The 16,060-nt window shown below is 41.7% G+C and overlaps 1 protein-coding gene across 1 annotated transcript in view; it reads right to left on the bottom strand.

The window, feature by feature from the left end:
* The window catches only part of IL1RL2 (interleukin 1 receptor like 2), a gene marked incomplete at its 3' end in the record, with an annotated part of 43,827 nt that extends 36,952 nt beyond the window's left edge, over nt 1–6,875 (bottom strand). Inside the window, exons 1-3 of the mRNA XM_082642788.1 lie at nt 6,806–6,875; nt 5,757–5,988; nt 2,608–2,803 (exon numbers count right to left, since the gene is read on the bottom strand). Of these exons, the coding sequence (XP_082498914.1) occupies nt 2,608–2,803; nt 5,757–5,988; nt 6,806–6,863 (486 nt within the window). The 5' untranslated portion in view covers nt 6,864–6,875. The remainder of the gene's footprint in view (nt 1–2,607; nt 2,804–5,756; nt 5,989–6,805) is intronic.
* Between the last annotated feature and the right edge of the window lie 9,185 nt (nt 6,876–16,060).

Here is a 16,060-nt window from a genome sequence, read left to right as displayed (position 1 = left end):
AGTCAGGGACCGTGAGTTGCCACTTACACAACTGTAGCAAGTGAAGTCCCAGAACGTTTGGTGGAGTCACACCAACAATAAGTCAGAAGACATGCCTACTTCTTCTCAGCTCCCACGAAGCTGGAGACTGTGCCCCAGAACACTGTGGCAGAAAGCCCATGTCCAGTAGAAAAGCAGAATATCACCATACTCACTTTAGCTTTTCAGTGAAGCCAGCTGGAGAAACTGTACCACATCCAGAACCTTAGCTATAGGTTAGGAAAACGTAGGATGTGGTTCTGGGTGCTTTGTTCTTATTTTTTTATCAATAGCTTTGCAACCTCTATAGTATAAAGAGCCTCCCCATGGATGGGGAGCCTGTACCCACCACATCCATCATGTGATATGGTGAACTTTCTATCCATCCAACCCATTTTTCGATCTTAACCTGGATCAGTCCTTGGACCCCTCTAATTTCTCCTGATCACCAGTATCCTTCAGGCATCATTTCCTTTCCTGTCCAACCTAGACTCACGTGGCCATCACTTGAATGATCCCCTTTTAAGTCCTCAAGTCAAGGATTAAGGAAACCCTTCATCCTTCCATTGTATTCATCCAGAGAAACCCCATGCTGAGTTCATCCTGCCATCCCTCTCCTACACCCCTATAACCAGATGAGCACGACAGGAGCTAAACACACAGACATAAACAAATCCATGGTCCTCATCGTAGAAAGTCTTTGCATTTCCTTCAACTCTCTCTCCCACCTGCTCGCCTGTCTGCTCTTTCACACTCTCCACATAACACCTCCCTCCACTTGACAGGGACAATCGGGGGCAGCAGGAATGAGTTCCCTCCCCCTGCTCACCCTCCCCTTCCCCCTCATTCTATCCGTTCTACTTCACATGCTCTCTTGATGATCCCCGCTTCCTAACTCAATTTCTGAAATAGCCTAATGATCAATGTGGCACCATACTCAAGCCCTTCCAACTGATTCACCACATGAGGATTTCACTGAAAGAATGTCCATCGACAGGTGAATGAATAAAGAAGATGTGGTACATATATACAATGGAATACTACTCAGCCATTAAAAATGAAAAATGTCATTTGTAGCAAATGGATGGACCTAGAAATTATCATGCTGAGTGAAGTAAGTCAGACAGAGAAAGACAAATATTATATGATATCATTTATATGTGGAATCTAAAACATGATACAACCAAACTTATTTACAAAACAGAAAGAGACTCATAGACATAGAAAACAAACTTATGGTTACCAAAGGGGAAAGAGGGGTGGGGAGGTGGGGGGAGGGATGAATTAGGAGTTTGGGACTAGCAGATACAAATGACCATATATAAAATAGATAAACAAAGTCCTACTGTAGAGCACAGGGAACCATATTCAATATTCTGTAATAAACCATAATGGGAAAGAAAAAAAATAATTTATTAAAAAATATTTTATTAGAATAAAATAAAATACAAGATAAGGGCATTCACTGCCACATTCCTTGTGAGAGGGGAAAACAGAAACAAGCTAAATGAATGTGAAATACATAACAGAGAGGACTGACAAAGGCAAAAAATCGTGCTTTGAAAGGAGCAATAGAACTGACTGACAAAGCTTTTATAAGACTAATCAGGTGAGAAGGAGAAAGAGAGTGTGTGTGTGTGAGAGAGAGACACAGAGACAGAGACAGAGAGAAACATATTGTAATGGGGATAAAAGATGAACCTTACTACAGAAGCAGACATTAAAAGCAGAGAAATGATAAACCACTTCATGCCAGAGCATTTGAAACTTTTAATGAAATGAACAATTTCCTAGGAAACAATCTTACAAAAACCCATTCAAGAATAAATAAGAAATTTGTATAATCCTATCACCATTAAAGAAATTGAAACAGTAGATAAAAACCTTCCCACAAAGAGTACTCATGACCCAGATGGTTGTACTGGCAAACGCTAACAAGCAGAGCTGGAGGAGAACTAATTCAGATATTAAATACCTCACCTGTGTGCCTCTGTGCCAAGGATTATGCCTTTTCCATTATTATCTGCCAGTGCAGTCAAGAAAAGAGAAGGTTTGAAGGTGAAAACACAAGGTGTAGGAAGGTGAGTATAGGATGCCCTGTTTCCATAAAAAAAGAAAGGACAAGGACATATAGTTTTATTTGCTTGTATGGCATTACACAAGAATAATGCAAGGCCTGCAAGGAACCAATAACAGCAGCCACATGTCAGGGAAGGTGAGATGGACCTGGGCAAATATGAATCAGGAGTGGGAAAGGGACTTTCCTGGGCATGCCTTCTGATACTTCATGATTCTTGAACCCTATGTGTGTACTACCCATTCAAAGAAACTACTTAATTAATCTTAATTAAAAAGAATAATGAAGGATAGTCTAAAAAGTAAGAATAATTGGGGGAGGGGTGGATTCCAGTAATAAGCTATGACCAAGCTCTAATAACTACAAATTAAAAAAATAAGTAATTAGCAGCGTTAAATTATCAATAGCAATTATCAAAAGCAATCTGCTTCAAAAGGTACAACTTAAAGTAAAAAAAACAAGTAGGTTTTAAAGAAGAGGAAGGAAAATATCAACAGGAAATTTTTTTTTACCTTATACCACTTTACTGAATCCAAATCAAAACTGTTTGGGAAGTTCAGATGACATATAAGAATGTCATATTTTCCAACATATAAAATTTGTTTGTACTCATCTGGCACATTCAGTTGACTGTTTCTGGAAGTACCACACCAATGTTTTTTAAATACAGTGAGGTTGACTTGCATTCTGGGACAGACGTTTGTATCACTGTGAGAAAACAACAGATTGAAACCTCATAAACTCAAACAGTCACAAAACCAAATAATTCTGTTTATCTCCAAATATTTCCAAATCCTCTTCCAAGCACTGTGCAAACCCTCTGCCTCAAACAAGACAGCATACATCTCACAAGTCATTCATTACAAAAGGAAAAAAGATGTATTTGGATGGTGGAAACATGGGAGGACATCTTAACCAAATGATCAAAATGAACATCACCAAGCAGGGACACACGGATGCTAGGTGTCTCTGAGTGTGCTGTCTGAAGAGAATGCAAACCATTTCCATAGCATTCCAGCCAAGAAGGCTCAGCCTGAACCGGCTCATGAAGAAATATCTGGCAAACCCAAATTAAGAGATACAATATAAAGTAATTGCCTGTACTTCTTAAAAATGACAATGTCACACACACAAAACAGGCTGAAGATCTGTTCTAGATGAAAAGAGATTAAAAGTACATGACAACCAAATGCAATGCAATGATCTTGGATTGAATCTTCCACAGGAAAAAGAAGAAAAACATTTATAAAAGTCATCATTGAGAAGATTGATAAAATTAGAATACAAATTGGTTACTAGATAAAGTATTGTGTGATGGTTAAATTTCCTGAATGTGATAACTATTCTGTGATGATGTAAGAGAATATTCTTGCTGAGAGGAAAGACACATTGAAATATTAAGGGGTAAAGGGACCTGATGCATACAACTGAGATGATTTGGAAAAAAATGGTTTAGAAAAAATACTGTGAGTAACATACACAGGGGATGATGGGGAATATGTGGCAAAATGTTAAATAATAGAAATCTAGATAAAGGGTAGACAGGAACTCTTTATACAATTCTTGCAAATGTGATATGAATTTGAATTATTTCAAAGTAAAAATATATAGTTTACTAAACGTGTATCATATCTGTATATTAAAGATTTGTGAGAATTCATGTTTACTTTCTTCCATGACAGACAGTATTGATGTCTACATTCTAGGAAAGATTATTTTGCCCCATTTCACAGCTCCCATATTTAAATATTTTAAATCCAGCCTGTGATCCAGCAATCCCACTCCTGGGCATATATCCAGAGAAAACCATAATTCGAAAAGATACATGCACCCCAGTGTTCATTGCAGCACTATTTACGAAAGCCAAGACATGAAAGCAACCTAAATGTCCATCAACAGAGGAATAGATAAAGAAGATGTGGTATACATACATACATATATATATATATATACACACACACACACACACACACACACACACACACAATGGAATATTATTCAGCCATAAAGAGAACGAAATAATGCCATTTGCAGCAACATGGATGGACCTAGAGATTGTCATACTGAGTGAAGTAAGTCAGACAGAGAAAGACAAATATCATACGATATCGCTTATATGTGGAATCTAAAAAAAATGGTACAAGTGAACTTATTTATAAAACAGAAATAGAGTTACAGATGTAGAAAACAATCTTATGGTTACCAGGGGAAAGGGGGGGAGAGGGATAAATTGGGAGATTGGGATTGACATATACACACTACTATATATAAAATAGATAACTAACAAAGACCTACTGTATAGCACAGGGAACTCTCTACTCAATACTATGTAATGACCTATATGGGAAAAGAGTCTAAAAAGAGTGGATATATGTATAACTGATTTACTTTGCTGTACAGCAGAAAGTAACACAACATTGTAAATCAATTATATCCCAATAAAAATAAACAAAAATGAAGTCCCAGTTACAATAAAAAATAAATAAATCCAGCCTGGACGTCCAGACAGAGTTGTGTGGCATACGATCTCCAACTCCGGTTAATGAATAACCTGGAGTAAAGCGGAGAGCAGACGCCCTCAAGATGTCAGCAGCTGGTCTGCAGAGTGAGTGAAATTTTGGGGAAGGGGCTACTGGCACTTCCACCTGTGCCACTGAGTAACCATGTACTTCGAGTCAATCACACAGAAATGAGGAATCTGGCAGGAATCAGAGAAGGACATGGCCATCCTGAAACACAGAAGGAGGCTGGCAAATACCAAGGAACCACAAGAGAGGGAGGATGCAGCTACGTTCCTGGAGTACCTACTTCACACATGATCTGGGGTCATTTTTACTTCTACTCTATCTGGCTGGCATTAGTTCCACTTTACAGATAAGAAAGCCAAGGCTCGTGGAGGTCAAATAACTCATGAAGGTCATGCACATTAGCAAAGGAGGATAACAAAATTGGGGCCCTCAGCCAAAATATGGTCCACAGATGTGTTTTAATTAGGACACATGCACAAAGCTTATTGGAAAGTTAACCACACACACACACATACACACACATTCCAATTTCCAGGTTACCTTGAAAATTTGGAAGATGGACTTGAACTGCTGCATAGACTGCCGCCTTTGGTGTGACATATGCTTTCTGGTTCACCACAGTGCCAACCAGGCTCAACTATCTCCCACCAGACCTGGGTCACTTACTTACATTACTAGCATAAGGCTTAGCATGAGGTCTAGAACATACTTGATGCTTGGTCACTGCTAAATTCCTATAGCAGAACCCTTACAAAAAGTGCTTGAAGGAGGCTTATACCTATCTGGATGTACCACCTGTCACAAAAACTTTCGGCATTCCAAGAAAGAAGGCAGCAATCATATTGGGATTAAACAGGCTTTGTAAGCTGGTCTGGCCTTGGACATCATTTCGATAGGAAAAGATGCATTTCACAGTCCAACAACTGATTTACAAATCTGTTCTACTTAAAAGTCTGTTCATTGAAACCACCTCATAACAATTATAAAACTATATTCTTCTCATTGTTTTCTACATTAAGAGTTTATCAAGAGTTTTTCTAAAATAATTATATATTATATAAATATTATACATATATTTTATATATATATTATATATATATGAGAGAGAGAGTTCTCATGAATGAGAAACTTACTTTGTATCACAGTGGTAGATCCCAGAGTCCTCCCCTTTCACAGGGAGAAACAAAATCCAGTTTTGGTCCTGGTGGATTCGAGACTGTATGTTTTTGGATATTGGGATTTTTCTAGGATATTTATACCATGTTGCATCTACCTTCCCAGATGTTGGCAGAGGGTATATGCAGTTAAAAGCTGTAGGCTGGCCTACTGACACGATCTCCTGCATACTCACGTCCTCGCAAGCATCTAGGGAAAGAAAGGGAAAAAATAATCACAACCGAGAGCGTTAGTGTTGGTTCTTATTGGTTTCCACAAACACCTCAACTTTTTGCTGATTTGAAATTTTATGTGAGAGTTTTCTCAGTATGGGAGTTTGCTAAAAACAGTCTGCTGATGTGAAAGCATAATCCGAAGTCCTCTTCACATCTGTCCGTAAGAGGGAATTTATTCAGTCCTCCCCTCGACAAGTGATCTCCCCATTTGGAACGATTCCCCTCTTTCCCTTCTATTCTAAGACCCTTAATTCCTTCACCTTCCTCCCTCAGAGTAAACGTTCCTATTCTGAGCCCCACTTGACCTGTTTTCCTTCTGCTCTGCTACCCGGTTAATTCAGTCCATCCCCAATAAAAGGTATACGTATCTCCTCCCCAAAAGAATTGTTAAACAATCCTCTTGCTTTAAAGTTCGTTTCTAACAAATTGCTTATTATTTCTTGGAAGTAATTTGATCCGTTGCTGGTTTCTTTGCTATTACCTTGGGTCTAACATGTCCCTTTGTCATATAAAGTAGACGGTATTATAGATCTATTTGAGCATTTTAACTCGAGCCTTGACTTGCAGATTTGCCCAACTCCTCCCCCTCTTCAAGTCGCTTCAAAGCTCAAAGGGGATGCTTGGGGCTGAGTGTCTCCCGCGGGATTCTGCCTGGACCCCTGGGGCGAGCGTCACCGGCTAGGGCTCCGGTCTCACGCGATCCACCAGGAGGTCTGCACAGGGACTCGCCCAGGGAGGCAGGGTGGCAGGGAGGGAGGGGAGCCACTGAGACCCGAACCAACCGAAAGTACCTGCTCTGATAAATCGTGGAAGAGCGGTGGACACGACGCAGAGCAGCAACAACAGCATTTCCCCTACAGGCTGCGAGGAGGAAAGAGAGAGGGATGGAAAGGGGCGCAGCGGGCGGAGCGCGCCCTCCCGCGGCACGAGGCAGGGGTTCTGCGACCTCTGAATCTCAGAGATCCCAGCTAGGATTTTGACCTTCCCTGCTCCATGGGGAGACCTCCAACTGTGGCCCCAGATGTATCCGGACGCGCCCCCAAAGACTGCTCCCTCCCTTGCCCCGCCCTTGCTCCGAGCGCCCACCTCCAGAATCCGGGGGAAGAGGCATCAGTGAGAGGGGTCGGGAGGGGCCGCAGTGTGGGCATCGGGGCGGGTCCCCTCTTCCAGGCTGCCCGGTCGCCTCCCTTGGGGGCGCAGGGACATCCCCTTCTGCCACGTAGCTCGCTGCACGGCCCGCCTCAGCCCGCGGCCCCCGCTCCCCGTGGTGGCGCCCGGGTGCCCACCGTGCGTCGCGCGTAGCCTTCCCTGCGCGTCCTTAGCCTGAGGATCCTCCTGGGCCTGGCCGTCTAAACGGAAACCTGCTCGCTCAGGAGAAGGCAGCTTAGGCCTATATGGCAAAGGCCGGCAGGAAAAGAGGGAGGAAGACGGGCCGGCAGTGGACGCGGGCTCCACACCTTCTTCCACAGACGGAGTCCGCTCCCCCAAGGTCGCCCAGACGGTCAGGGGCCGCCCGGGAGTCCCGACCGCCGTCCCCCCGCGCCCAGTCGCGCAGGTTTTTACCAGCTCCTCGTCCCGCCCGCGCCCTGCTCAGCTGAAGGCTCCGCGAGCCGGGTGTGTACCTGTAGGACTGGATCGGAGCGCGCAGGAGCTCGTAGAAAGTGGAGACTGACAGCCCGGGACTGAGCCCTGTCGTGGCATTTCCGTGCCAGGCTAGCTCCTCACTACGGTGGGCGGGGCAGCCCTACCTTCCCAGTGGTAGCTTAGGAAGGAGCGTGCCATCGCACTAGGAAGTGGGTTTGAAGGCTTTTTGCCGGATTTTCTGGCCGCTGAGAAGTCCTCCTTCCCCATTAATTGTCTGCTGAAATCTATTCCAAATTGTCCTACCAAATGAACTATTCCTTCCTTTGCGAACTCCTTTCGAGCAGTTATTACATGCCCTGCATTGGCCTGTATAGAATACCCTCAGAGTGGACGCTGACCCAGATGGCTTTTAAGGAATATTATTTATCTGCCTGGGTCGTGCTGTTAACTTCTGTAAAGCAGACATCCCACGGGGATCCTCAAATACCCGGAGCAGGAAAACTATTCCTGTCTGAAACTTCCAACTCTGACGATATCAACAGGGACCTGTTGCCCTGGCCATCAGGAGACACCCAGAGACATCCCGGAGGACACTGAGACTTAGAAAAAAATATAAAATGTGATCTCCATTCAACAGATTTCTGGCCAAGCTATTTCTGGTGGTCCTTGTGGGATTCCCAACATGCTGAGAAAAGCAGCCATAGCAGCAAGGGGAGATGACAGCAAAGCTTTCTGTGATAAGCTGGAAGCCAGTGGTTTGCAAATTTCTACACTCTTAAAAATTATTGAGGATTCCAAAGTGCTTTTGTTTATGTGGTTTATATCTGTCGATATTTACTATGTTAGAAATTAAACTGGAGAGTGTTTTAAACATTTATTTTCATATTTACTTAAAATAATAAGCTCTCTACTCATTAATATAAATATCATACATTTTATGAAAAATAACTCTACTTTTCAAAACAAACAGACTTATTGAGAAAAGTGGTATTGTTCTACACACCTCTGCATACCCATACTTAGTGTTTGGAAATCTCTTATTTAACGTTTAATTTAACAGAAGACAGTTGGATTCTCATATCCAGTCTCTTATGATGTTACATGTCGTGTAGCCTCTGAGAAAGTCCACTGTCCACTGGTGAGGGAATGAGAGTAAAAAAGACAGAGAAGGTCTTAATATTACAATGAAAATGGTTTTGGTTTCAGGGATCTTTTTAAAAGACCTCAGGGATCCCTAGGGCTCTCTACTCTGAGGCCCCCTTGGTAAGCCAGAAGTGGAGATCTTTATTACTTTTCCCCTGGCATCAGCATTAAGTGAGGTTCCTCTGTACTTACACATTTTGCAAGGTTTATGTCCCCAAACTATCATTACTATAAGAAATATCAAGTGACTCGCATACAGAATTATTGTTATAAGCAGTGTTGAAAGCTATTTCTGAATCTTTTTTTTTTGTCTTGTTCAGTTTCTACCTTATAAATAGAGGAATCTGTGTCCTATCCTGTTTCGTATAGTTTGAGGATCAACTTGCATGCCACGTCCAATCAGTATAGTTGCTCCAAAGCTTAGGAAGTTAAGACGGGCGTCCCAGCCCTCCTGCATGCCTCCCTCTGATGGGACATGGCTGACACTTCACTTTATCGGTGAGGCTAAGGACGCGAAACTTGCACTTCCAGAGATGGTTTCTGTACCAAATGTGTTTCCCGGTACTGGGGGAATGAACCCCTTGGCTCTGAAGGCAGAACTGACTTGGGGACTGCAACCTTTGCAATTAAAAACAATAGAAAATCAAAACTTTTACTGCAGGTTCTCAACTACCCTGAAAAATCAGAGAAACTGGAGAACATTGTTTGCTAATGAGAAAGGGGAAGGAAGGAATCCAAACAGGTTTGCTTTGTTATGACGATGAGAAATGCTGCTTTCTGCAGAAACTTCCTCAATTCATTCACTTTATTCTTCCTCTCTGATTTTCACTTTTTAAATTTTCTATTTAAATGGGCATCAGCAATAGTCAACAGCTAAATAATTCAATAAGTCATAAGTCATATAAGCAAGACCCAACCTCAGAAATCATAATTACCAAGTTTCCTGTGTATATCTCTCCCACCCTCCAGACTCACCAACCTAAACTTGTTTATCATTCTGATGTGTGTGTGTGTATTCCTTAAGCAATATATTGTTGTGTATGGGGTTTTTAGCATTTATATAAAAAGTACTATATACTTATGCAATGTTTTATTTCATTCAATATCATATTTGTGACATTCAAATATTTTGAGAAGTGTAATTCTAGTTCACTCAAGGTAACTACTATATTGTATTCTATTGTATGAATATTTCACAATTTATGTATCTATCTCCTTTGGATATTTAAGTTGGATATTTAAATATCAAATTTATGTTTTGCTTTAAAAATAGTGCTGCTGTGAAGATTTTTGTAATGTCCTCTTGTATGGGTTTTTGAGAGATTGTCCAGTGAGTGAAAATGCAGGGGCACTGGGTAGATGCATCTTCAACTATACTAGGAAACCCTAATTTTCTCCACATGTGGTATTCTTTGGAGGATAAGTATTTCATTGCTTCATGTTCTTGCGAATATTTGGTATGTCAGACTTCTATATTTTGCCAGCTTTTGCCAGTCCAATGATGGGAAAGCTATTGTGTACATTTATTTTACAATTCTCTCATTACTAAGAAGGTGGAACATCTTTGCCTAAGTTCATCCAGTGTCCTCTGTGTGGAATAACTTCTCATGTTTTCTCCATTTTACCCACCTGGTTGTTTGTCTTCCTCTCATCGATTTGTAGAGAACTCATTAAATTCTACCTCTGATGTTTCATGTGGTTACCTTCAAAGTGAAGCACAGGTGTACCTCACTGTTCACTCCCTGATGGGGAGCTCAAACCCAGCAGCACCGGTTATCTATAAAATAGCAATGATTAGACCCACTTTTCAGAGGTGACATTTGTAAAACCTCTTTTGCAGAGTGCCTGACAGTAATAGAAACTTGATGAGCACAGAGTTTGTTACCATCATGTTATGACTAATTCTTCCTTGCCACAGTAGTTAATATTGCAGATAGCTTTGCAGTGAGAATATCCTTAGATATTCATGCCATTAGTCACAAGCCATAGGTAATGGACTCTTTCAATTGTTTTTTTTTTATGAGCTGAAACAATTCCTCTACCAATTCATTACCTCGTCCTGAGAGCAGGTGTGAAGCAATGCTCTGAGTGCAACGGATGCATTGCTCAGTTCGAACTAGTTGAATTTTACCCTCAATTGATTTGATTTTCAGACAAGGATGTGATGTACATTCAGAAGAGTAGCAGGGCAATACATTTTATTAAAGATTTCATATACGAATGTATATATAATATAATGCATAGTAATATTATTTGTTCTAACTAACTAGCTGATCATTTCCCATTGAACATAAACTGCAGCTAGTTTCCCAGTAAGAATGAGGTGATGTGGCAGGTGTAGGCCGATGTCAGTGGACATGCACATATGGAGACCCATTTGGGATACATTAGAGGGTCTCTCTGTTCCTTCTTCACGTCAGTCTATCTTAAATCAAATTCAGAGAATCACGACATCACAGGGTTGGAATAGAACCTGAGGTTTGGCTATCACTTGAGCAGAGTAATAAGCACCCTCCTACACATGGGGCAATAATTAACACTTTTCAGGCCTCACAATTTACGTGTATGTGCACACACACACACACACACACAAAACTGCCATAATCGCACCCCCCCCAACCCAGCCGGCACCAGTCTACTTGGCTCTGGACAGCACCCCTCTAGAGACATCCCACCCACAAGTCACCCATCTTAATCTCACACCCAGTGTTCAGATATCTTCATATTCTTGCCAAGAGTTTATCCAGATCAGGCTTGAGGGAACTCATTCCCTCCAAGGCAGCCCATTCCAAATTGTAGGCCCACCAGCCAATCCCTCCTTCGTAACAGGAAGAGGAAACCTCAGCCATGTAGGGATTCTTGTTCCATCCTTCGAATCCATAGAAAGAAGAATGCAGTCTTCCACACTGCCACACCTGCAATGTCGCCAGAGCTCCTGCAACCACTGATCTCTCCAGACCTATTACCTGAAATCAGGGCCTCCAACAGCCCACAAGTCAAACATGGAGGACATAGGACCTTCATCCCTGACATTCTAAGTGTTAGGCTTGTGTTAACATCACCTATGGCCTGGTTGGGCTTGTACATGTTTGTTTTGTTTTGGTTTTGATCATTCATTCATTCTGGGGTTACTGCACACCAACATCCTAAATGTTTTTTTTGTCACTTTTGTAGCCACTAAGCATATTTTTTCCACCAGGGCTTAGGCATGTTCCTTACTGCAAGTGAAGGGTCTTACATTTATCCTTAGTCAATGTCATCTGGTAAAAGATGTTTGGTTAAAGAGGTCATTTATCTGGGAGGCAGAACATCTGGGCTCCCTTCTCAGCTCTCTTGCTAACTAGCTGAGAATTGTAACAAATTTGGGGGCAAGGGCTGCCCCCCACAGGTACAGTGAATGTTGACTGAACCTTTCAACCATATTTATTACAGTTATACCCTTTGTGTCTATCAAGCTCACAAAGATTTTTAAATGACTATTTTCAGTGTCACACACTACCTATGGGAAAGCAAAGCAAATGTCTCTACAGAACACAATTAGTGAAGAACATGAAAAGGTCCATTGCACTCTGGCCCATTGATCCTAAGAATCTATGCTAAGCTAATCATCAAGGAAGTGGACAAAGATATTTGGGTAAAGATGACTACTTCATTTTGACCCCTGATAGATACATACTGGAAATAATCTAGATGTACAACCAAAGCAGAAAAGCTAAAGTATAGAGCATCCACTTGATAAACTGAATGATCATTCATAGATCATATTTTAAATAATAATAATGTGGGCAAATATTTTTACTAAGCTTAAAAAGTTAAGGTGTTAAACTGCATATATTAGATGATCTCAATTATATCCATAAAACTACAATAAAACGTTAATAATTATCTCTAGTTGTTAGTTTTTTCTTCCTTATACTTTTCAGAAATTTCTGTGTTCTCTCAAACCTACATTGCTTCTATCATACAAAAAAGTATTTTTAATTTATTTAAGAAAAATATTCCTAATACAATCAACTCAGAGAGGGATTTCTGTCCCAACGACCTAAGACCTCCCTCTCTGACACTTTACTCCCTTCTAATTTGCCTTCATAAAAATACCCACCCCTCCATCAACACTTTACACCTTAGTGTTCTCCCATTTAAAAATCTCCAAGAGCTCGCATATACCAACTCCAGATAATAAAGTCCAAATGTTTCAGTCAGGGATTTAAGACCATCTATTGTATGAGTTCGTTTCCTGAGCTGCTTTCTCTCCACACTACAGTCTATGACTAGATTGTTTTGAACTTGGAAACTTTCTCAGTGTCTAAAATGTTAGGCACATAGATAGCACTTTTAAAACAATCCAAAAGTCAACTCGAGAGCAAAAATATTCCCCTGTTTTAGAATTTGAGGAAAGACTGGGATCCACTTGGAGGAAACATAAGACTTCAGAAGCAATTAAGTGTAGTGTGGAAGGAAGGATTATGGAATATCATGTAACAATAAAGTACTTAACCAGCTACTGTCCACAACTAAAAGGCACATGGGAAGCAGGAATCTGTCTCAGGCTAAGAGGGATAAACGATGTGAGATGGCTGAGGAGGGAAAAATTGGGTAGCCAGGCACGATTCACCACGCGAGCAAAGGCAGAAATGGGTTCACACCATGGCCGTTAAACATGAGATACACTCTCACTGAAGACGTCCAAGAAATCTCATTCCAGTATGTGTTTAATGAAATGAAAATCAGTGAACAATGCAGACTGGTATCAGTGCAGCTCATCCCAGACCCAGAAATAGGAACTAAGTGACACTTGGGATCACTTTCAGGTCAAAGGTTGTGAGAAAAACAAGCTTCCTTGACTTTCACTCTGAGTAACTTAATCTCCCCACTGGCTGAGCCCAGAGCAAGTCAACAGGATCCTGAGTCTTGATGACTCAGGTGGTCCAGACTCAACTTGTCTGACAGCTGAAATTTTTAGTGATTGCTGCCTTTGTGTTTGGGCAGCAGATTTAAGGTGAAGGTACAGGATGTATGAACTTTAAACAGCCAAGCTTTCCCTAGAAGGCATCTCAGCCATGCATGTTAAGATGAGCATGTTTTCAGTTTAAAAGATTAATACTCACTTTAAAATATTGTCATCTATTTCCTATAGCTCTCCTCCCTAAAACCAACATACACACACACACACACACACACACACACACACGTACTTTAGTTGCAAAATAAATGTTAGAACAACAAAAATGTCCCTCCCAGCTGTCTCCCCATGTACATTTTTTCAGGGGTGGTCTCTCTTTTCCCTGTTTTTTGAATTCTTGCTACTGTCATGATTCACTTGTGCATTTTATTTTAGTAAGAAAGGACTTGCCCCTTCTACCCGCAGATCATTCTCTTCCCCACCTGCTACCCTCTCCATGGCCTCCCAATTAAGCCAAACTCACCACACTCACAGATTCTTGCCTCAAAGGGAAAAAGGTTTTCTTTTGACGAACTAGCTTATGGAAATCTCTGATTTTCTAACTGTATGCTATTTATACTTAGTCCTTCACTTAATGTTTGGGAAACCAGCTGTATCAAAAACACCAAGCCAGATCCTGACTTGTTAAATTTGGATTAAATAGAAGCTATTATCATTTTTAGAAGCTGACACCAGGACTATCTGCCCTCCTCTCCCTCCACTCCCCAATCCCCAGAATTTAAAAAAGATTCATTCTGCATTAAACGAATTTACTCTTTTACTTGTACTGATCAAGAGGTAAAATTAAGAAAATATATTCTGAGATTCTATCTCAGATATTGGACATAGACTTTCTATCATAGGGAAAAACCTTTGTATTCTAAGTTAATCACTAAATAGGTGTTGCCTGTAAGCGTTAATTATACATCATGGTCCATCTCTGGGAACCCTGCCTCCCAGGTAATGATCATTAAGCTAAAAATATCTCTGTTCAGCTCAGAGGAGACATCCTGACCAGGCCCACCTGTGAATGCCTGCAGGACAGGAGAAGTTAACTCACCTGACCCAGGAAGTGTTTGACTTTACTCCCGCCCTTTGAGTATAAAAGAAGCGTGAATTCTAACTCAGGCAAGGTGGGTCTTTGGGGGTGGGAGTCTGCCGTCTTCTCGGTCTGCTGGCTTTCCAAATAAAGTCCCTAGTTCTTGCCCCAACAGCTCGACTTTCGATTTATTGGCCTGTCCCGTGGTGAGTAGTAAAGTTTGGACTTGGCAACTGATCTTTCCTTGTTTTTTTTTTTTTTTTTTTTTTGCGGTACGCGGGCCTCTCACTGTTGTGTCCTCTCCCGTTGCGGAGCACAGGCTCCGGACGCGCAGGCTCAGCGGCCATGGCTCACGGGCCCAGCCGCTCCGTGGCATGTGGGATCCTCCCGGACCGGGGCATGAACCCACGACCCCTGCATCGGCAGGCGGACTCTCCACCACTGTGCCACCAGGGAAGCCCCGGCAACTGATTTTGATGAAACACGCCAGGAGCCTCGCTGCTCCTGGCCAGCTGATCCCAGCCTGGGAATTTTGGGGTAAGGCCCTGGGCACTGCCGGGACCGCTTGTCCGAGGATCTTCCCTTCAACATTCTGGCCGCCCCAGCGCTTGGCAATTGGAGCAAGGAATCTACATTTGGAAGCCGAAGGACTCCACGCAGTAGGGTAAGTTGCTCTGGTGTGTACAGCCAGAAACCTCTCCGTTTGGGGCTTTTATTCTGCGGAATGAGCCAGGTTTTTTTTTGTATCTGAGTGGGGCACCCTGTTGGAGAGGGGAAAGAGTTGCTGGGCTTTTACCCAATTTGTGAACCAGTTCATTTGCTTCTTTGGTTTTTTTTAAATGTATTTTATTGAACTATAGAAGATTTACAATGTGTTAATTTCTACTGTACAGCAAAGTGTTTCAGTTATATATACATGTGTGTGTACATGTATATATGTTCTTTTTCATAATCCATTCCATTATGGCTTATTACAGGATATTGAATTTAGTCTCCTGTGCTCTACAGTAGGACCTTGTTGTTTATCCATCCTATATATAATAGTTTCCACCTGCTACTCCCAATCCATCCCTCCCCCACCTCTGTATCCCTTGGCAACCACACATCTGTTCTCTACATCTGTGAGTTCTCCTGTTTCATAGATAGGCTCATTTGAGTCATATTTTGGATTCCACAAATAAGTGATATCACACGTTATTTGTCTTTCTTTTTCTGACTTACTTCCCTTAATATGATCTCTAGTTCTATCCATGTTGCTGCAAATGGCATTTCATTCACTTTTATGGCTGAGTAATATTCCATTATATATGTGTACCACATCTTCTTTATCCATTCATT

The sequence above is a fragment of the Mesoplodon mirus genome (assembly GCF_964341445.2).
Source record: "Mesoplodon mirus genome assembly, chromosome: 14".
NCBI lineage: Eukaryota > Metazoa > Chordata > Mammalia > Artiodactyla > Ziphiidae > Mesoplodon > Mesoplodon mirus.
Note: the sequence above shows the minus strand (reverse complement) of the source record. Positions and strands in the feature narration are given on the sequence as shown.